The 22,607-nt window shown below is 44.2% G+C and overlaps 1 protein-coding gene across 5 annotated transcripts in view; it reads right to left on the bottom strand.

The window, feature by feature from the left end:
- Window positions 1-22,607, bottom strand: part of Otud7a (OTU deubiquitinase 7A) — a 304,503-nt gene that overhangs the window by 81,833 nt on the left and 200,063 nt on the right. For all 5 annotated transcript variants that reach the window (XM_076544154.1, XM_076544147.1, XM_076544135.1 and 2 more), the window contains 2 exons: window positions 22,302-22,392; window positions 21,072-21,226 (listed from right to left, as the gene is read on the bottom strand). In XM_076544154.1, coding sequence (XP_076400269.1) covers window positions 21,072-21,222 — 151 coding nt within the window. In that variant the 5' untranslated portion in view covers window positions 21,223-21,226; window positions 22,302-22,392. The remainder of the gene's footprint in view (window positions 1-21,071; window positions 21,227-22,301; window positions 22,393-22,607) is intronic.

Here is a 22,607-nt window from a genome sequence, read left to right as displayed (position 1 = left end):
TGAACTTTGTAAGGTGGTGCTGATGGGAGGAAGCTAGGTTACTGGAAGCATACTCCAAGGGAATTATGGACTTGCCTTGTCTTCCTTCCTCTTCCGCTTCCTGGCTGGAAAGATTGGCAGTTTTGTTCTGTGACATGCTGCTGTCACCAGATGCTGCTTCACCTCTGGCCTAGAACAAAGGCACCTAGTAATTACTGACCCGAACCTCCCAAGCTGTGAACCTTCCTTCTTTCTAGATTACCTCTTGCTACAGTGCTGGAGAGCTGACTAACGCAACTAGGCCAAGCGTCCATTGTTGTAAAACTTAAGAGAATGAAATCAGCTGTCGATGGAGTCCAGATTTACACGACAGTGAAAGTGTGCTCTGCCGAGGCTGACGGAGGCCTTCTGGGAGGGGTACCCGCCAAGGGCCCTCACTGTGGAGAGCCCACCCTAAATGCGTATCCTGTGCTGTCTGTCAGCACGGGATTTAAGACCTCATTCCTTCCAGCTAAACTGTTTTAGTTAAAATTCCCCAGGCAGGCTTGAAAAACTACAAGAAGATCAAACTAAATCCTGCAGATCTGAGAAATAAATCACCTCATGTGTCTTGGATGTTTGCCAGGCTGGCCCCCAGGAGGAGTTTGAATATGTCACTTGGAAGAAAAGTCTTCTAGCTCTTTCTATCCATTCCCCCCCACCCCGGAAGTCTACCAGCTCCCCTCTACAGTGTCCATGTACCACAAGGTAGACAAAGAAGGCTCCCGCCACCGGGGTCCGAGCCTCACACCAGGGCCCAAGCCCCGCCTGGAGGAGGACCAGCCGCGATGGGGTCCATAAGCACATAATGAAGCGCACAGTTAGCAGCTGTCTGTGGGTGGTCAGCCATCCACACAACAGAAAGGCTGATGGGCGCTAAGGATATTTTCTGCTTGTTTGGAATCAAAGAAATCTGCTGAGATCCTGTCTATAAAAGAGTAAAGGCATACTAATGCAGGAAGTGGGATTTGGGGGAGCTGTGACTTTTCCCAAACTGTCCAGTAGATAGCTTGGAGCAGCAGGTGTGTTGATGGCAGAAGTGTGTTGGGTATGGAATGGGAAGGCACACTTGCCCAAGAGACCATGTCTACCAAAGGTGCTGCATCCATTGAAGAGGCCACCTTCACCACTTGTGTCCACCCAGGATGCTGTGTCCACCAAAGAGGCTGTCTAGTATATAAGCTGGATTTACCTTGGAGACTGTCTACTTAGGAGACTATGTGTACCTAGGAGGTTATGTCCGCCAAAGAGGCTGCACCTCTTCTGGAGACCATTAAGCATGGAGTACATGTCTACCTAGGAGACCCCATGTCTTTTCAGGGCTTTCCAAGTCTTCCCAGGAGACCATGTCTACACAGGAGACCCTATCTACCCAGGAGATTCTGTCTACCTAGAGGGCTGTGCCCACCAAGCAGTGTGTGTACCATGGAGCAATGTTAACGAAGTGAGCAGAAATTCAGGGGTGCCTAGTCCATAATACTACCAAGAAAAGTGACTAGGTCTCTAATAGGTGATGGCAGGCAAAGGGCCTCCCTCAGGGAGGAAGGGAATACTGCAGCTATTTGGAGGAGAACATTTCAGTTATGAGGATCGACCATAGTACACATCTGTTCCGTTGTGTCATCCTATGATGACCTGGGAGGGTGGTCTGTGCCTGGAGTGCATGGGGTGGGGTTGTGGTAAAGGTCCTGGATTTTATTTTGGGTGACAGAACACTGGCCAATTTCCATCTGTAGAGAGCAATGTTCTGACAGTCTTTATTTTATTGTTTTGTTGATGGTGGGTTGAACAGTGGTATGGATACTGAAGGCTCAGTTGTGTGCTCAGTTGGATGTGCTTCGTGAACCCGTAGCGGAGGCACAATCGGAGCACTCAATCCTGCCAGCACGGCCATCATGCCCCTTCTTCATCAGTCTCTCTGTCATTGTTTCTACTGCCTACAATATTATCACACCCTGAACGGCTTACAACAACGTGAGTTCTTCTCATGATTTTGGAAGCCAGCTGTGCAGAGGCCTCAGCTAATTTCCTTGTTCCAAATCTCAGAAGGCGGAAGTCAAGGTGTCAGCAGCGCTGTGGTCCCTCCTGGATGCTAGAGGAGGGTCGGCTTTGAGGCCCGATCCTGTCTCAGGTGGTGGGAGTACTGAGTTTCTGTGTCAAGCTCTCAGCTGACGGTGTGCTTCCAGACGCCACTCAGGATCCTTGGCTGCTGTTCCTCCTTTGTTGTCCAGCAAGCAGCGGAGGGCTGCTTGACTGTCACACCTCGTGTCCTCGTCCCTCCCCGTGTCTGCAGCCTTCATTTGTTTTTAAGAACCCCTGGCATTGCCTTGGATCGCCAGATTAGGGCATAATTTCTGTTACAATCAAATGATTATCAGCCTAAATCCTGTCCGCAGAGTTCCTTTGTAGCACTACTGTAGCCGCTCTTTATCTGAGGGAGATGTGTCCCACAGCTTGTGGGAGATGTCAGAAGCTGTGGGTGTGCCAGACCCTCAGAGCAGGTCTGAGAAACCCCACCTTCCTTGTTAAGCCACGAGTCTTTACCTTCCCACTCACAGGAAGCACCTCACCCCTCTCTGCTGTCTCCCAGATGCCACTACCTCCACTTTTGTGCTTTGGGGGTCACTGTCAGGTAAAATAAGGACCACCTGAACACATACACAGCATGATATAGGCAAAAGAATGATTCATGTCCTAGTTAGGGTGAGACAGAATAGTGCAAACTTTTATCATTTTTTTTTAATTTCAATTTAATAGTTTTGAACTGCAATTGACTATCAGCAAGGGAATTTATGGACAAGGAAGACAAGGACAGGGGCGTGACTGTAGCTGTGCCAGCACATGGCTCCATATTCGGGAACAGGAATCTTGGCAATCATCTTTCAGACATTTGTCTACCAGGTAGCCTTGTGCTGGAGCTTTGAACAAATGGACCCTTGCAATACATACTGCTTGAGATCTTCACTCTGGCTCAGAAAAAGAGGTCTGAGATTCAGCCATGTTGTAACATGCATCAGTAATTCATTTATTTCCATTGCTGAGGTATATTCCATTGTATGCACACAGGAAGGTGTGCTTATCCATTCATTTACATGCTGAAAGATGCCATGTTGCTTGCAGATTTTGATGGTGAACAGAATTGTTAGAAATCCTTTCATGTACGAGTGCTTGTTGTAAACATACCTTTTCAATTTTTTAAATCAGTTAAAAGTCTCACCTTTTAGAGAATTTCCAGTGTGCAGTACAATTAACTACAGCCAGTCTTAAAGCTATAGCAATTCATCTGAGCTCCACCTGGGCAGCTTTCTCCTCTCCCAAGCTTTGGCCTGGGAGCTTAGCCTCCAGGACCCTCAGGATGCTCGGTGCTGTCTCTCACACCATGCAGCCTGGGAGCTTCTGCACAGGGTGCTCATCCTGGCAGGTGTCCTGCTGGTTTTAGGCATTTGATTATGGGAGCTTTCCTATACGCAGAAAGAGACACAGGATTGTAATGGTTCTACCAGAATCCACAGTCCAGCTCTAACAAGAATCAACTCATGGTTTCCCTTCTGTCCTTATCCACGTCACCACAGCTGGGTGAGGCATCCCAGCATGGGGAATGGGTTCCCAAAAGCCAACTCAAGTGCCAGGGACAGGTCCTGATCCCATTGCTACGAGCCCCACAAACAGACCAAACTACACAACTGTCACACACACATACACACACACACACGCAGAGGGCCTAGGTGGGTCCCATGCGGGCTCCCTAGCTGTTGTTCCCGAGTCCCTGAGTGCTCATGAGCTCAGATGATCAAACTTCTAAGATACTTCCTCTGGCCTGGCCCCATTCAGGACACAATGTATCACAGTATCATTTCATCCATCAGTATTTCAGCATGAACCTTTCCTTTCACAGTAACATTGACAGGCAAATACTAAGTTCTTGAAATCTTCAGAGGCCCAGTAACACTGTGTTCAATTCCCAGTTTGTCTTGCAATTTTTCATTTTTCAGTATTTGTGAATAAGCTTTCAATTGGTGTACCTATATTATCATTTGTCCGCAGATCTCTTGCCTTTTTGTGTCTATGCATGTGTGAGTGAGAGCATACAGAGGTTCGAGGGCAGTCTTGGGTGTCAGCCCACATACTTCAGGACAGGGCCTTCTGTAGTCATTATTGTGTATGTCAGACTAGCTACTCCCCCACCCCGCCCCTCCGAGCTTCCAGGGATTCTCCTGTCTCCACATTCCATCTCACTGCAGGGTTGCTGGGGTTGCAGATATATACTACCATGTCTGGCTTTATATGGGGTCTGGGATCTGAACTCAGATCCTCACACTTGTGAGACAAGTTCTTTACCCACTGAGCCATCTCCCCAGCCCTAAGACTTCTTAAAATCTATAGCAGAGTAAGCAAACTGGTTCATAGTCTGGCTTCCTGCTGTGCATGCATGCAAGTGTGTGTGAGTGTGTGTGTGTGTGTGTGTGTGTGTGTGTGTGTGTGTGTGTGTGTGTGTAGGCCAGAGGTTAACATTGGGTACTTCTCAGGTGCCGTCCAGCTTGTGTTTTAAGGAAGGGTCTCTCATTGGCCTGGAGCTTACAGATTAGGCTAGGCTGGTTGGCCAGTGAGCTCCAGGTAGTCACCTGTCTCTGCCTACCCAGTATTGAGATCATAAGCATACCACCATACCTGGCTTTTTAATGTGGGATATGGGGATCAAACTCAGGTCCTTGTGGTTGTGAGGCAAACACTTTACTGACTTTGCCACCTGCCCAGCTGGTTGGCTGCCCAGAGAGGAAGTATTTAACCTCAAGCAGCCAAGCTGGGCCAGATCTTCTTAAGATGAGAAAACAGGCCAGTGATGGTACTGGGCTACAGCCTTCCCTAACAGCCAGGAAAGGAGGGAAATAAAAGCCACATAATTGACCACAGCCACAAAAGGGAAGTTACCACAAATGGTGCAGACAGGATTCAAGAGTATTTGGATATGCTCCTTTATCCAAACGAAGACTGTGTCCTGAATAGGGCCAGGCCAGAGGAGGTATCTTAGAAGTCTGGTCATCTGAGCTCATGGGCACTCAGGGACTCTGGTCCGACAGCTAGGGAGCCTGCATGGGACCCACCCAGGCCCTCTGCATGTGTGTGACAGTTGGGTAGCTTAGTCTGTTGTGGGGCCCCTAGCAGTGGGATCAGGACCTGTCCCCGGCACTTGAGAACGTATTCCCCATGCTGGGTTGTCTCGCCAGCCTTGATGCAGTTGAGTCCTGCCTCAACTTGATATGCTATGCTTTGTTGACTCCCATGGGAGGCCTGCCCCTTTCTGAACAGAGAGGGAGAAGTGGATGAGGGGATGTAGATAGGATGTGGGGGAGGAAACGGGAGGAGAGAAGGGAGAAGAAACTGTGGTTGGTATGCAAAATAAATGAAAAGAATATTTACTGAGGGGGAAAAAGAAGTTTGGTAATGGGGAAGCCATTTGCTTTGCCATTTTAGGTTAAAAATGTCTAGTCTTGGGGCTGGACATGGAGCTGAGTGGTACAGCACACACTTAGTATGCTCCAGGCTCTGGCTTCTTTCCCTGCCGTGTAAGAAAAATGAAAAAGGATCTAGTGGAATGGAGTGAAATGGCAGGGCTCTTCCAAAATCGGTGGTCCCCACGTAGGGGCCTGTGCTATCACTGCCTGGTCATTTGGACTCTCCGTGATTGCCCTTCAAGATGCTCTCTGAGCAGCAATGTGGATCTGTTCTACCTGGATCCCATGGCCAACTGGTAGATAGTGGGGCCTTTTGACTTTTACTAAAAAGGTCTTCCCTTCACTTTCCCCTTTCTTGTGGAGTATTTTTGCAATGATCTCAGTCAGCAGCTGCTGTCCCCACACCATGGGCAAGATTTCAAGGGCCCAACAGAAATGCCAGTGAATGACCTGTCATTGTGACTGTCAAGCAATTGGCAGCTGCCTCTCTGCATGAGTTGGACCAAGAAACTACATCAGAAGCAGTTTTCCAAACTACACATTTTTCAGCCCTAAGAGACCAGGAAAAGAGGCTATACTTTCTCAGAAACAACCTGAAGAATTCGTGGTTTCAAGTGATCAGCTCAACTAGTTACCATACATACATCTTCAGTTAGCTGGGTAGCTCAACACAAGAGACAGGGATATGCTATGTCCTCCAGGCTACCCTGGACCTACTAGGCTCAAGTGATTCTCATGTCTCAGACTACCAGGCAAGGTGGTGCTGCAGGTGCACACTGTACCTGGCTCCTTCTCTGCCCTTCTTTCTGAGGAATACAATTTAACCTATTCACCTTTGTTTTCTCTGGCTTTCCAAATTCCATAAAGATTCTGGAGAATCATACAAAAACAGACAGACAGACAGACAGACAGACAAACCCAACAACCTTGAGATGCTAATTTCCCATTACTGGTTTTCCTACGTGACATCCTGCTGCTTTGTTGTTTTCTGTGGTGAACAAGGCAAGGTGTGGGCTTGTTGCTGGAACATCTTGGTGGAGCCTTGAGGCCTGACTTTCACAGTTACTGTAGAACTGAAGCGCTGCTTCCCTTCAGGTAGGGATGGGTGCTTCGTGAGCAACTCGTGTGCTTGGCTCCCTTTCAGAAATAGTCTTAATTAACTTAATTAATAGATGCAAAGTGTCCAGACAGTGTCTAGCACATCGATGTTAGCCACATTTTTTTTCCTTTTTAAAAGTTTTGCAGTCTATTGGAGTATGGATTGCTTCATTTGAAAAATAAAGGTTAATTATGCAGCTCATAAAAGGGTTTATTAAGCCATCTCTTCAGCAATTATCGAAAACATGCTTGCATCTTTCTTTGTGGAGTGCTGTGGAAGGCAGCACACACAGAGCCAGGGGGAGGGTGATGTGGCTTTTGTAGAGTGCGCCTCGTCTTTGGTGGTCGGAGCTAGGTTCAGATGCTGGTTCTGAATGGGTGGCACTGGGCTCTGCTCTGTCCTGGCGGTGGAACCTCCAGAGACTTTTCTTGGCATCAGCTTTCCCAGATACTCAATGGGAAATCTAACCTCTCCATTGCTAATTCATTGTGAGAAAAGAAATGATAGTATATTTGAAGAGTCCAGTGTCTGGCATACAACGACATCACTAATGTATATTTTACTAAGAGCTAATGTATATTTTATTAAGAGCTACTAGAAGAAAGGAACTCAAAGGCCCAAACATAGAGAAATAAGGAGAAAGATCACTAACAACCCTGATCTGTGCAGTGCACAGCGCTGAAGGGTCACACCAAGTCCCTCTAGCACTATAATTTCAAGTCAATCAAAAGTTTTCATAAAATGTCCTATAGACAGCATCATTAACAATGCTATTTTCTTTGTTTTAAAGAACGTCTAATTAAATGAGGAAAATAAGTCTGGAGTTTCTGACCTACATCGAAAGGTGCTGTGGTTTGACTGTGAAATATTATCCACAGACTCATGTACCTGAACACTTGGTCCCAGCCAGCGGCAACATTGTAAGAGGATGTAGAACCCTTAGAAGAGGAGCATCGGGCTGGAGAGATGGCTCAGTGGTTAAGAACACTGGCTGCTCTTCAGGAGGACCCAGGATCAATTCCCAGCACCCACATGATAGCTCACAACTGTCTGCAACTCCAGTTCCAGAGGATCTGACACCCTCACACAGACATACATATAGACAAAACGACAATGCATGTAAAATAAAAATAAAGAAGTGGAGCGTCCCTGAGGAAATGGGTTGCTATGGGTGGCCTTGAGGTTTTATGGTCTGGCCCCACTTCCTGTTCACTTCCTGCTTCCTGACCCACCAGGAAGTGAGAAAGCAGTCTGGACTCCTGCTGCTCCAGTCAAACAGCAGGATGCGATATAAGGTGTAGATGTAGTTGTCCCTCTTTGGTACACCTAGTGTCCTTCTTATTTCAGCCATTCTACATCTCATACCCTCACTGGGATGGGCTGACCACAGTGACATGCTCCTCTTGACTCCAGAATGAGCTGAAGAAAACCTCTATTGCTTACAAATTATCTAGCCACAGGTATCCTGTCATACCAACAGAAAGTGGACTTCACAGAGTTTCACAGCTTTGGGGGAAGAGCATCTGTTGTTCTGACTTTGTCCTTGGCAATGTGTGAAGACTGACAGAAAGGAGACAGGTGGCAGGTGGCAGGCAGGGACACCTTCCATCTGCAGGCAGATCCTGGTTCACTTTCTTGTCTACATCTTTTTATCTTGTTGTCCCAATCTGGTCTCTCAGCCAGGGTCTGTGTCCTTACAACTCTCTTCCTGCCCTCTCTGTATCATACTGGGATTCTTATGACAGGATTTTTTCCCCCTTTTCAATCTTTTAATATTGAAATAAACAAAGTATGCTCATAAAGTAAATTATACTCATAAAATTTAAAATAGCAAGAGAAGGCCCAGGTCCCTTCTGTCCATCTTTGGACACCACTACATCTTCTGATCCTTCAGCACCTTCTGGATTCCTAGAAGGATTCGGTATCTCCACCCTCCCAGGGCCTGCCTATGAGAACATTTCAACCTTTATAGCAGCAAATAACCTGATGCCCTAAAGAACCCTCTATGTATGGAACTATATTGCCTTTGCATGTCAAGCAGCAGCTGGGACCAGGTGACTTCGCTATTTGTTTTTTTTCCTGGTGGCTGCAGCTGGATACTAGGCAGTGCAGGGGATGCTACAGGACTCAGGAAATGACCTCAAGCCAAAGGCCAAGGAGCTATCATCCAATTAGGTTACAATGGCTGTTAAGAGAAAGGAAAGTAAGTAAAAAGTGTGGTATGGGGGCGGGGGATGGAAGCCCTTGCACATTGCAGGCTAGAATGCAAATTAGTATAGCCACAGTGGAGAACAGCGTGGAGGGTTCTTGGCAAATTAAAAACATAGCCAGTATATGATTCAGCAATCCAACCACGGGGCATGTATTCAAGGGCAGTAAAATCAATATATCAAAGAGCCATCTGCACCTCCACATTCATTGAAGCACTATTCATAATAGACAAGAACTAGAAACAATATAATTAATTGCCCACTATCAATTGATTAGCAGATGACAAAGTGTGATACAAGGCCACTGTGGAACTATTTGGCTATAAAACATGAAATCCTGCATTTTGTAATAGCATGGGTGAATGTGGAGGTCATTAGAGGAAGGGATATAAACCAGGAACAAAAAGACAAATACTTCATTAGCTTACTCATGGTTGCACTTAAAAAAAAAAGCTGAACTGCCTACCCCTGTGACCTCCTTAAGGACCAAATGTCCCATTTCCTTTCTGTGCCCCTTTTTGCACACACCCCTCAGTTAAGGAGGCTCAATTTGTGCCACTAACCCCATCCACACCTGCCAGATCTCTCTAGCCCACAACCCTAGCTGGAGAGTCCAGGCTTCCCTTATGACACCCCCACTCCAGCTACCCCACCAACCCCACACATCCCGACTGCATACACCTGGCCCTTTCTCTAGGTAGATGCAAGATTCCCAGTGCCAACTCTACCTACCTCCACAACCTGAGGACTACCCCTCTCCAGGGAGGGGCACTAGACCAAGCCAGTAACTCTACCCTCCTCTGTAAACTGCCTAATGACCCTGTGTCCCTGCCTTTCTAAAACCCTCTCTACATACATCTCTCTGGTAGGGAAGACTCACTTGTGCCACCAGCCACACCCACCTGAGGAATGTCCTTATCCTCATCTCTAGCCTGGGGTTAAACCAGCACTCCACCCACCTCAGTGACTCACTGGAGGACCATGAGTCCCACACTTGCCTTTTAGGTAAAAATATCCCATATTCTTATAGGTAACTTGGACAGCACCCATTGAAAAAAAGTGCTCAGACTCCTGAAGACTGACGCTGAGAATCCTCTAACTCTATAGAAAGTCTGCTCCTGGGCTTAGAAACCTCAGCTTAAACTTAGCTGGGTCTAATTCTGAAACCCCATTTGAACATCAACACAGAAGTGTCTGAAGACTGAATCCCAAGCCTCATGTAGCAACCTGACAAGTTGGGATAACAGGCAGGAGAACATGAAATACCCATCCAACAAAAGAGAGACAAGAGTTCTCTACCAAGAAACACCACTAACTACCTAGTTTGAGATATCTAAGACCCACTGTAAAATCTCAAATATGAATAACTGAAACAAATGTCCAACAAAAATTTTAGTCACGTAGTGATGTCACCTGGGAAAATTGACTTGGATGACCTACAAGAGGATTATTATTATAATATTAAATAGCAGTAATAAATGTGGTCAAAGAAACTCAAAGAGGCTATGGAGAAATGCCAGAATGAAATACACAGTCCCACCCCTAACCAAGATGTTCCTTAATTGCAGTTGATAACTGCTGGGAAAGGGAAAATCAATTTTTTCCCCCAATGGAATATCATTGGATGTATCAACCACACTAAAGGGCAGGCCTCATGTTCAGGAGTCACTGGCCAACACAAATTGGATGCCATTTTTAAAATTATTATTATAGTTGTGTGTGTTTTGTTTTGGTACTTTTTGGTGGTTTTTGTGTTTTTTTAAATTTTTTTTTCAGAGAGAGGGAGGCATGAAAAAGTTGGGTAAGTGGGAGATTGAGGGAGGATCTGGGAGGAATTGGGGACAGGGGAAAGAAAATTATCACAATATATTATATAATAACTTTTGATTAAAATAATAAATTAAAAAAAACATAGAAGAAACTTACTTTCCCTAATCTAAGCAGAGAGATGATTACCAAGATCCAAGAGGCATACCAAATAGACAGGATCAGAAAAGAAACTCCACATCATACAATAATCAAAACACTAAGTATACAGACAAAGAATATTAAAAGCAACAAGAAAGAAGGACCAACTCATATACAATGACAGGGCCTTCAGAATCACAGCAGACTTTTCAATGGAGACCATAAAATCCAGAAAAGATTGGACCAATGTCCAGCAAGTTATGAAAGACCACAGATGCCAGCCTAGCCAAACTGAATCAAAGAAGAAAGTGAAAATCCCCCAGGACAAAATCAGATTTAAAGAATTTGTAGCTACTAAGCTGGCTTTAGGGGGGATATTGGAAGGAACACTTAGGTCTGAATAGTTAAACATATACATACACAAAAAAGGACAAGGCAGCAATCAATTCCAGAACACTGAACCAAGAGCGGCCTAATAGACCTCCACAAAAGCCACACAATGATGGGAATTAATAGACACTGTTGAACAATAACTTAATATTAATAGTCTCAACTCCCAATAAAGGGACACAGACTGTCAGACTGCATTAGAAAACAGGCTTCATCTCTGCTGCCTCCAACACACACACCTCATGACCACTATACACACCACCTCAGAGTGAAAGGATAAAGGATATACCAAGTAAACAGAACAAGGAAACAAGCAGGTGTGGTTATTCTAATTTCCAACAAAATTAACTACAAGCCGAAACTAATCTAAAGAGGCAAAGAGGGGCATTATGTCCTCATTAACAGAAAAATTCAAAGAGGGTATTATAATCCTAAACATATACACAGCAAACCCAAAAGCCAGTAAAAGAGTCGGAGACAGCCCCTGTTCCCACTGTTAGTCCCATAAGAAGACCAAGCTACACAACTGTAACATACATGCAGAGGGCCTAGGTCAGTCCCAGGCAGGCTCCCTGGCTGTGGGTTCAGTCTCTGCGAGCCCCTATGACTCCAAGTCCGTAAATTTGCCATGTCCTCTGCTGGACCAAGAGTATATACAAAACCCTGCAGTCTATTTTCTGCTTAAGGGTGAACGTCTGACCACTTTCCCTAAAATTAGGGGCCCCTTACATATTTCCACTCAACCTTTTATGGAAATTACAGTCAGTTGATTGGGAAAGAAGAAATAAAACTCGCTATTCAGAGGTATTATGATCATCCTTGTAAAAAATCTTAAGGACATACATACATGCACACATATATACATATACACATATATTCCTATACTGCCTAGAAAAAATAATTGCTCTTCTCCCTCTGTTCACTGCACATCCAATCCCCCAGTCTCCAGTTCTGTGGCAGCCTTCCCTACTCCCTTGTCCTGTGGATCCCACAGATCTTCCCCCTTCTATCCTCCTCTCTACCCATTGCTTTGTCCTAGCCCCCAACCCCAGCAGCACCCTCTGCTAACCAAGGACTGATCCTCCCAGGGTAACAGGTAGGGTGAAGGCAGATTCACACCTTTCTGCTCCACAGACCCAATCCCCCAGTCTCACCCCCAGCTCTGTAGCTGGAAACCTGCTGTGGTCTCCCTTTCTCCTTGGACCCCACCCTCAACAGATCACAAACATCTTCTCCCCTAACTTTCCCCAACTCACCCCATCATCCCAGCCTCCAACACCAGCAGGCATTCACAGGGAACACACTAGCTGAGCAGGACAGGGAAACAGGTAAGCTAACTGAAGACTTTCACCGCTGCCTGCTCCCCTCCAAATCCAATCTTCTGGTCTCACCCTTAGGGCTGCTGCAACAGAATACCAGCTGCAATCTTCCTTCCCTGATGCCCACATCTCTTGTGGATCCCACAGACCTTCCCCTCCTAACCTCCCTCCCCCAACTTATAGCTTTTTCCCAGCCTTCAACTTTAGCAGGCTCCTCTTGCTAACCCACAGGCCATGCCTGCCAGAAAACCTACCTGGCTATATGCAGATCTCTTCTCCCTCTGTCCCCAGATCCAATCCCCCACTCTCATCCTCAGCTCTGCAGCAGAAAACCTGTGGCAGCCTTCCCTTGTCATGCTCCCATCTCTTGTGGATCCCACAGATCTTTCCCTTCTAACTGGCCCCCATTACTTTGTTCCAGACCCAAACCCCAGCAGGTACCCCCCTGCTAAACCAAGAGAACACCATGAGCAGACCAGGAGAACAGGCAACACACAGCCACCATATTCCAAAACACAGAAAAGTAACAAAAACCAAGGAAAGAAACACCCACCCAACAAAGACAAATCCAGAAATCAGCACCTAGACCTATAATCATCCCAAACCCAGATGCCTAGACACCATCATAAAAACATAAGCAATAATGTCCACTAGAGCCCAGATATCCCACCATAGCAGGCCCTGAACATTCCAACACAGCAGAAACACAAGAAAAAGACCTTAAAACCAACTATATGAAGGTGATAGAGGTCCTAAAAGAGGAAATGAAATAATCCCTTAAAGAAATTGAGCAAAAGACAAACAATTGGAAGAAACAAATAAATACCTTAAAGAAATACAAGAAAACACAAATAGACAGTTTAAGGACATGAATAAAACTGTTGAAGACCTGAAAACTGAAGTAGAAGCAATAAAGAAAATATAAACTGAAGGAATTCTGGAAATGAAAAATTCAGGAATTTGAATAGGAGCCACAGAGGCAAGCTTCACCAACAGAATACAAGAGATGGAAGTGAGAATCTCAGATGTTGAAAATACGATAGAAGAAATGGATATATTGGATAAAGAAAATTTAAATCTTAAAAACTCCTGACACAAAATATCCAGGAAATTTGGGACACTATGAAAAGATGAAACCTAAGAATAATAGGAATAGAGGAAGGAGAAGAATCCCAGCTCAAAGGCCTGGAAAATACTTTCAATAAAATCATACAAGAAAAATTTCCTAACCTAAAGAAAGAGATGCCTATAAAGGTACAAAAAAAATTTAGAACACCAAATAGATTGGAGCAGAAAAGAAATTCCCTTGGTACATAAAAATCAAAACACTAAGCATCCAGAATAGAGAAAGAATATTAAAAGATGAAAGGAAAAAAGAGCAAATAGTACATAAAGGTAGACCTATTAGAATTATACTTGACTTTTCAGTGGAGACTCTGAAAGCCAGCAGGGCCTGGACAAATGTCTTGGAGACTCTAAGAGGTAACAGATGTCAGCCCATATTACTATATCCTTTTAGTCACTACAGATGGAGAAAACAAGATATTCCATGATAAAATCCAAATTTAAATAATATTTATCTACAATTCAGCCCTACAAAAGGTGCTAGAAGGAAAACTCCAACCTAAGGAGGTTAACTACACCCATAAAAACAAAAGGGACAAATATTCTTAGACCAGCAAAACCAAAAGAAGGAAAGCACATGTGTGTGAGTATGTACACACACACACACACACACACACACACACACACACACACACACACACACTCATGCACACACTCACACACACACTACCCCCCCACCAATAAAATAACAGGAATTAGCAATCATTGGTCACTAATATCTCTCAATAACAATGGACTCAATTCCTCAATAAAAAGATACTAACAGAATGGATGCAAAAACAGGATCCATCCTTCTGCTGCATCTAAGAAACACACTTCAACATGAAGGATAGACATTACCTCAGGGTAAAGGGTTGGAAAAAAGCATTCAAAGCAAATGGACCTAAGAAACAAGCAGGTGTGACCATTTTAATATCTAACAAAATAGACTTCAAACCAAAACAAATCAGAAGAGATAGGGAAGGACACTACATACTCATCAAAAATTTAAAAAAATCCACGAAGATGACATTTCAATTCTTAACATCTATGTCCTAACACAGGGCACTCAAGTTTGTTAAACAAAAACTACTACAGCTTAAACCACATATTGACCCTCACACACTGATAGTGGGAGACTTCAATACCTCACTCTCACCAATGGACAGGTCATTCAGACAAAAACCAAACAGAGATTTATTGGAGCTAATTGAGTTTATAAACCAAATGGATACAATAGATATTTACAGAACATTTCACCCAACCACAAAAGAATATACCTTCTACTCTGAACTTCATAGAACTTTGTCCAAAATTGACCACATACTTGGGCACAAAGCAAGTCTCAACAGATACAAGAAAATTGAAATAACACCCTGCATCCTATCAGACCACCACAGGTTAAAGCTGGATATCAACAACAGAAACAACAGAAAGCTCACAAACTCATGGAAACAGAATAACTCTCTACTGAAGAAAAATGGGTGAGGATGGAACTAAGGAACGAAAGATTTTCTAGAAGTCAATGAAAACAAATACATAGCATACCCAAACTTCTGGGACACAAAGAAAGTGGTGCTAAGAGGAAAGTCCATAGTACTAAGTGCCTACATAAAACAACAACAACAACAACAAAACAAAACAACAACAAAAAAACAAAACAAAACAAACAAACAAAAAAAACCTGGAACTATTTCACACTAGTAACTTAACAGCACACCTGAAAGCTCTAGAAGTAAAAGAAGCACTCCAAAGGGAAGTAGATGGCAAGAAATAATCACTCAGGGCTGAAATCAATAAAATAAAAACAAAGAAAACAATACAAAGAATCAATGAAACAAAGAGTTATTTCTTTGAGAATATCAACAAAATAGACAAACCCTTATCCAGATGAATGAAAGACACACCGAGAATATCCAAATTAACAAAATCAGAAATGAAAAGGGGAACATAACAATGGACACTGAAGAAATACAGGGAATCATAAGAAATACAGGGAGCCAGCCCCCCAGGATATCTAAAACAAACCTGAACAATAAAAAAACTGCTGGAGGTCTCCCATTCCCAATTTCATGTTGTACTACAGAACTCTAGTAATAAAAAACACATTGGAATAAAAACAGATATGATGATCAATGGAATCTAATTGAAGATCAAAAGGTAAATCTGCATATCTATGGACACCTGATTTTTGATAAAGAAGACAGAAATATACATGGAGGAAAAAGACAGCATCTTCAACAAATGGTGTTGCTTAAACTGGATGTCTGCATGTAGAAGAATGCAAATAGATCCATACTCATCACCCTGCACAAAACTCAAGTCCAAGTGACTCAAAGGCCTCAGCATATAACAATGCAATTTTATATTGTATCTACATTGAACCTGAAAGAGGAGAAGGCAGGGAGTAGCCTTGAACACACTGGTATAGGAGAAGACTTGCTGAACCAAACACCAATAGTGCAGACACTAAGATCACCAATTAATAAATGGGACCTCATGAAACTGAAAAGATTTTGTAAGGACAAGGCAGCAGCCTACAGAATGGGAAAATATTTTTATCAGCTCCACATCTAAAGAGGACTGATATCCAAAATAAGAACTCAAGAAACTAGATATCAAACAGATTTCTCAATAGAGGAACGTCAAACAGCTGAGAAACACTTAAAGAAATGTACAGCATTTTTAACCATGAGGAAAACGCAAATGAAATCTCCAAACAACCCAGACTGTTGCTAAGACAGCAATCCTCTCTGCAAACTGATAGAGGGGGCCCACTGCAGAGGACAACACCCATACAACTCATTGAAGATGGAAAAGTCAAGCTGGTGTCCACACGACCTCACCTCTACATTCTGGTGGTTTTGGTGAGGGAAAGTACTCTGCAGGTTACCAAAAGAGAAATGTACACACCAAGCCAGCCACAAAATCTTTGATGTACAATATGTCCTGCATGCTAGGACAATGGTGGCACAGAACTTGTGCAAGTCACCAACCAATGTCTGATAAAATGGAACCCCTATCCAACACTGCTCGGGTGACCAAGAACCAGAGACTAAATAGCCCAGAGACCTAGGATAAAACAAATACTACTGTTCTAACAACAACAACAAAAAAGTATCAATAAAATGACTCATAGTGATATTCTGCTATTCTCATAGATCAGTGCCTTATCCAGTCATCATCAGAGAAGCTTCCTGTGGCAGCAGATAGGAACAGATGCAGAAACAAACAGCCAGACATTACTGGCAAAGACAGTTTAAATGGGATATCTCCATCACTGCCTCCCTCAAGAGCTCACTGCTGCTGAAGGGGAGGTGGAAAGAATGTAAGAGCAAGAGGGGATGGAGGACACTAGGAGAACAAGGCCCACTGAATCAACAAAGCAAGGCACGAATGAACTCACAGAGACCGAAGCAGCAAGCACAGGGCCTACAAGGGGCTGCATTTCTCTGTGTATTATTTATATGTATGTATGCGTATATATTATAGCTTTTAGCTCAGTATTTTCACATCATTCTGAGATTTAGTCATTAATTAATTTACCTACTCAAAAGATAGTTAGTAGATGTCTGTAACTGGGTATAAAGTAATGAAAAATCCATGTGATCTCTATGATCACAAGTCCTGAAGTCTTGAAGATGAAGCAATACTGAAACATAAGTGGAGATCTGGGCAAGTGACTATAGAAGGGAAAAGACAAGGCTTATGGTAGTATGGTACAGCTTAGTGCTTTTACAGGAGTCCTCAGTGTGAGAATGAATGGGTCTCTGATTCTTGTCCCTGCTCTAAGGATCTTTTCCTCCTGTTGGTTAGCCTTGTCCAACTGATATGATGGTTTTTGCTTTATCTTAGTATATTTTATGTTATGTTTGGTTGTTATCTCTTAGAAGCTTGTTCTTTTCTAATGAGAGATAGAAAGGGTGTGAATCCAGAGCGGACAGGAGGTGGGGAGGGACAGAGGGAGGAGAAACTAGAATCAGGATATATTGTATCAGAAAAGAAAATATTTTCAATAAAAGGAAAAAATAAAAAATATTTGAGTTAGCTTTAGTGACATTTCATGCTAAAATCTCAACAGTAAGTAATTATACTTCAGCAAACTAGCAATGAACAATTAAAGGCAGAGAAAATTAAATTACCATTTCAAGAAAAAAAGACTCTCATATATAAATGTAAAAAAGCAGGCATGAGTCCTGTCTGAGATGCCTACACAGTTTGATGAAAGAACTCAAGATTAATATAAACAGAAAACATGGCTGTACCTCATCAGTTAAAATTTAATGTAGCAGCAAGGATGTCCTTAAACACATAACCAAACTCCAATCAAAATCCCTGGTCACTTCCAAGTTAGAGGCAAGGTTATCCCAAAATTCTCGGGAGAGGCAAAGGAGGTGGAGCAGCGAAACAGTCCTGAAAGGGAAGAATGGATTCTGGCGGAGCATGCCTTCAGACTGTGAGACTCACTACACTGCAGGAGCCAACCTGGTGTACTTGTCAGCAATGGAAACAGATGCCATGGGCAAGAGCAGATATAGATTTCTACACGTGCACTCAGCTGGTTCTCAAATGCTACAGAAGAGTCATTCTTATCCAATGGCGGACAGGTGATATTTTCATCAAATGGTGTTAGAATTACTCGCATTCATACAAGTAAAAATGGACCTGAGCCAAAACCCCACACATCACACAAAAGTAAAACTTATAATGGGTTGCAGATTTAAGTGGAAACACAAAAATGTAAAACTTAAGATTACATTCGAGAAGAGCCTAGGCTCCAGAGCTGCACCAGGATTCTTAGGGTCCCACAGGTGTGAGGCACAAACCACAAAGCCATCAAGTTGAATTGTATCAGACAGAGATCTTAGGGTTGCACAGCTCTATGAGGAGAATGTGGAGCCCAGCAGGGCCTGGGAGAAGATATCTGCACCGTGTGTCTGGCAGAGGATTTGAACTCATTATATACAAAGACCTTTTGATGCTCCCCTACAGGAAAAAGATTAAAGTTAGAAATATGTAAAAACTATGAACAGATGTTTTGTAAGATATAATAATCAGACAAAACCAGACCAAACCAACCAACCAACCAAAAAACACCCCAGCATGAAACCATCTCGGCACCAAAAGCTGTCAGGTAAATGAAAATCAAAGCCACTGAGGAATATCAGCACACACCCATTGGAGTGATTAAAATGAACAGAAGCAAAGAAAGCTGGCCAGCACATGGCACAGACAGTGTCTCAGGCCCTGCTGGTGGGGACTCAGGCTGGTCTAGCACTGTGGAAAACAGAAGGCCAGGGTCTTGTACAGGTAAACATACATCACAGGCAGCAAGCGAGCCAAACCCAGGTAAAATTAAAATGCATTCACAGAAACTCTGTTGTGAAATATCTGTAGAAACTTCAATGTAACTTCCCCAGACTGGCAACAACTGAAATGCCCTGCAGCAGATGAACAGATCCACAAACTATGGTCCATGTCTTACTATTCAGCAATAAAAAAGAAACTAGGGACACACAACTGAGCTAACTCTCGGGAACTGTGTTGACTTGTAGGGAGCGGAGGAAGCCTGAGTGAGTGAAGCCCTGAGTGTGTTGACATGACCTGGACATGCCAAGAACCCTGTAGCCTCAGACCCATGTTTTAATGTCAGAGCCTTCCCTCCTGGGATGTGGCTCAGAGGGAAATGGCAAAGTTTTCCCTTTGAGTCTTTGTGTGGATAGTGTGTGCAGAAAATGCTCTTCATAGCTTTCTCCATCCTATCCCACCCCAACCTTATAACCTTGCAGACTGCTCCCCTGTGGAACGTTCTACTGAGATTCACTGAACCCATCTCTTTGACTCAGCTGTGCACCATAAACCCCACCTCTTTTTTTTTACCCTGCCTTTGTTCAATTATACATAATAAACACACTGTGCTTCCAAGTGCTGTGCTTTCTCCAGCAGAGAGCCCAGAGCAACCCATCACAGCTTTCTGTCTTTTCTTTATTCCCTTGAGGCCTGGTCAGGTCAGGTAAGGAGCAGTGACGGACGAGGCACTGAGTGAAATGCTAGTTCTGAAAGATCCAACAGAAGGACTCCATGACCACAACTCCTCTCTATGAAGAGACAAAGCCAGTCGAGCAGAGGTTTTGTCTGTGGTTGCCTGAGGACCTGGCTGGGACCCAGCCCTTGGAGGCAGTACAGCGGTGCTGTGCCCGACAGGGTTATCACACGAATCCAACCATATGCTACAAATGCATAGACTGGCACATAAAATCCAGTTTTTATGTATCTTAATTTAAAAAAGTATGAAGGAAAGAGGAAAAGTGGTAACAGTGTTTGGACTCCATGTAAGGGGAGTCAGGTGAGACACCACAGCTGGCCACAGCAGCACAAACCACCTGCACAGACTCTGAGCCACCTTCTACTGTTCACGACCATCCTCTAAAGGTGCGTCAGTGTCAACTTACATCAAAAATCACCCCCAAACCCGCCTAAGGATAAAGGAAATAAAATAATTGACTATCTCCATTTGAGAAGCAAGAGAGTTTGGCATGGACCAGCTCTACCGCAGCCTCCGTCCCAGCCTGTTCATTTCTAGGCTGCTCCTTACAGCAGTAAACTGAGCAGCAGGGAACTCAAGGGACTTCACATGACATGGAGATAGGGCAGCAAGGACCACATTTTTACTCACACACATCACTGAAACCATGAGCTGGGCTGAAATTATGAGAGGCCGAGGGAAAACTTTCAGATTGTGCATTAGGATTTCCTTAGCACCCCAACAAGAACTTCCAACTCTCAGGAGCTACCCCTGGCTATGAAAATGCCTAATAATTCAGTTTTCTCTAATTGACCTTGAGAATCACTGTGGCTTACAATGCTTGACAGATCCCAATTCCACCATTAGTGATTTATGCATCCGAGACAGATCAGTCTTGGAAAGCAAGCTCCTCTTCCCCATACCCCAGTGTCCTGAGCAGCAGTGACCAGCTTTTTATTTTTCCTTGCTTCAACAGCATCATCACTCAAAAGGAAGAACCAAGGTTAATTCCAGTCTGTGATGACTTGGGGTGAAGAGAGCCCCAGAAATTATCCCATATACACCAGACACATGCTTTCTATGTCTCAAGCACTCTGCCTGAAAAGCCCAAAGGTACACTTTGATTTCCTGGCTACTAGGTGGTTTTTCCACTGATAACTTTGGCCTAAGATATTTGTATCTCAGCTAAGACAAAGATATGAAGGGAAGGTCTCCATGGAAAGCATATTCTTGAGTGTTCTAGAATTTTTACTCCAGTGCAGTATATTGTCCTTAAAAATGATTGTTGTTAGTTGGACTCATTCTCCGGAAGCACTCACCGGTGCCACCTTCTTTCTCTGTGTGCCCATTAACAGCTGGTGATCCATGTCCTATCCCGAATACTGACAAGCAAAACAGAAGAATTCCACCCCCAACATTAACAATTTGTTTTACTTCACAAGTGGCCAAATGCTGTCCAAGTGACACCATTGTCAGTCAGTGAAGACCCTCTCATCTCCTGTCCAAGCCTGAAGGGGTGGTTTGGGGACAATGAGGTCCACATACCTTCCAGCAGGTCTCTGGCCAGACCAGGTTCTGCCCCCGTGGACCGAACAAAGTCTGACAGGACTGCGTCCATATCAAGCGTCATAGGATCATGTAGAAGTGCTGCCCAGCACTCAGCCGAGGGCGGGTTTGGAAGCAGGCTAGAGACCATCCATCTGCAGGAAACAAGAGAAGGGCATCTCACCATGCAATGGACAAGAGGGATGTCTGAACACACACACACACACACACACACACACACACACACACACACACACACACACACCACTCAGAGTCCCCAATAACCAGAAGAAATTCCTATCACCTCCATTGTACCGTTCTGAATTTGTTTTTAAGTAATTCCATTCCTTTACATGCAAGCTGTTACATCATTAAAGTCAAACTAAAGCATCAATCCTCTGCAGCACTGTGAGATGGGGCACTGGAATCTGTGCTGTGTCTTTCAATATGCTGAAGCCTAATCTGTTGACTGTTAAGAGAGATTCCCATTTCAGTCCTGGCTAAAATATCTGCTGCCTCCCTGAGTTTTCACATTCACAGTGACAACCCCACTGTATTTACTGGATGTCAGATGTCCTGAACTAAACAGCTGCAGGCAGCGGGACAAGATGGGTGCCCGAAACAGCTGGATAAAGCAGCCTTGGGTGTCACCTGGGGAAAGCAGCTTCAGAGCTACTTGTGTTCTCAGTGAGGGCAGATACGCAACAGATGCATACAGCATCATGTAGATGACTGGCCAAATATGGCCGTCTGTCTGTTTTTATACATAAAGTTTTATTGAAAGTTGGCCACCAGCACATGAATGAGTTGAGTAGCAGGGGCCATGAAGTCCACAGAATTAAAGTTATCACTATGTGGGCCTTTACAGGAAGTTCACTGATGCCAGGACAGATGCTGCACAATTTTATATCATCAAGTATGTGGTTAATTTTACACACTGCATGGTGTTGTTAATGAATTCCCTTTGCTCCTCCTTCTCTGATAATCATGGGATGGGAGTTCTCAGTGAGCAGGTTTTGTATCTTTAGAGCAAGGCGCACTGGCCTTTTTTGGCTGGCTGCGACAGGGTATTCACCGCTGTGAGAAGGGAAGATAAAAACTCTTAACGCCCAGGATGTGGGGATCCAGGTCTCAGGCAGGAGGTCATAATCGCAGACCTAGCCATTTGCAGTGTCCTAGCTGCATCTGGCTCCTACTTTGGTGTGGCTAAAAAGGAAGAAATGGTTTGACCTGATGTATGTGGCACCAGTTAGGAGCCTCCTTCCTCCGCCTCATGCACCGCAGCTTCAGCCGCAAGAGTCTCCTCTTCTGTCACTGCCACCTGGGGACAAATGAGAGCATAAGGGCATGTTATCTCCTCTCCTGTGTTGTGCTCTTCATCAAAGGAAGCCGCGTTTAAGGTGGGCACAGTTGTTAGAGGCAGGCCCTTGGCTTCCTGGCTGCCACAGGCGCTTCCTGGTCAGCTGATCACCAGCTCCCAAAGTGGAGGCTGGCAAGCAAGGACGGGCTCAACTTCCTTTTGGCAAGCACCTGGGG

Source organism: Peromyscus maniculatus, chromosome 1, assembly GCF_049852395.1.
Source record: "Peromyscus maniculatus bairdii isolate BWxNUB_F1_BW_parent chromosome 1, HU_Pman_BW_mat_3.1, whole genome shotgun sequence".
Taxonomy (NCBI): domain Eukaryota; kingdom Metazoa; phylum Chordata; class Mammalia; order Rodentia; family Cricetidae; genus Peromyscus; species Peromyscus maniculatus.
Note: the sequence above shows the minus strand (reverse complement) of the source record. Positions and strands in the feature narration are given on the sequence as shown.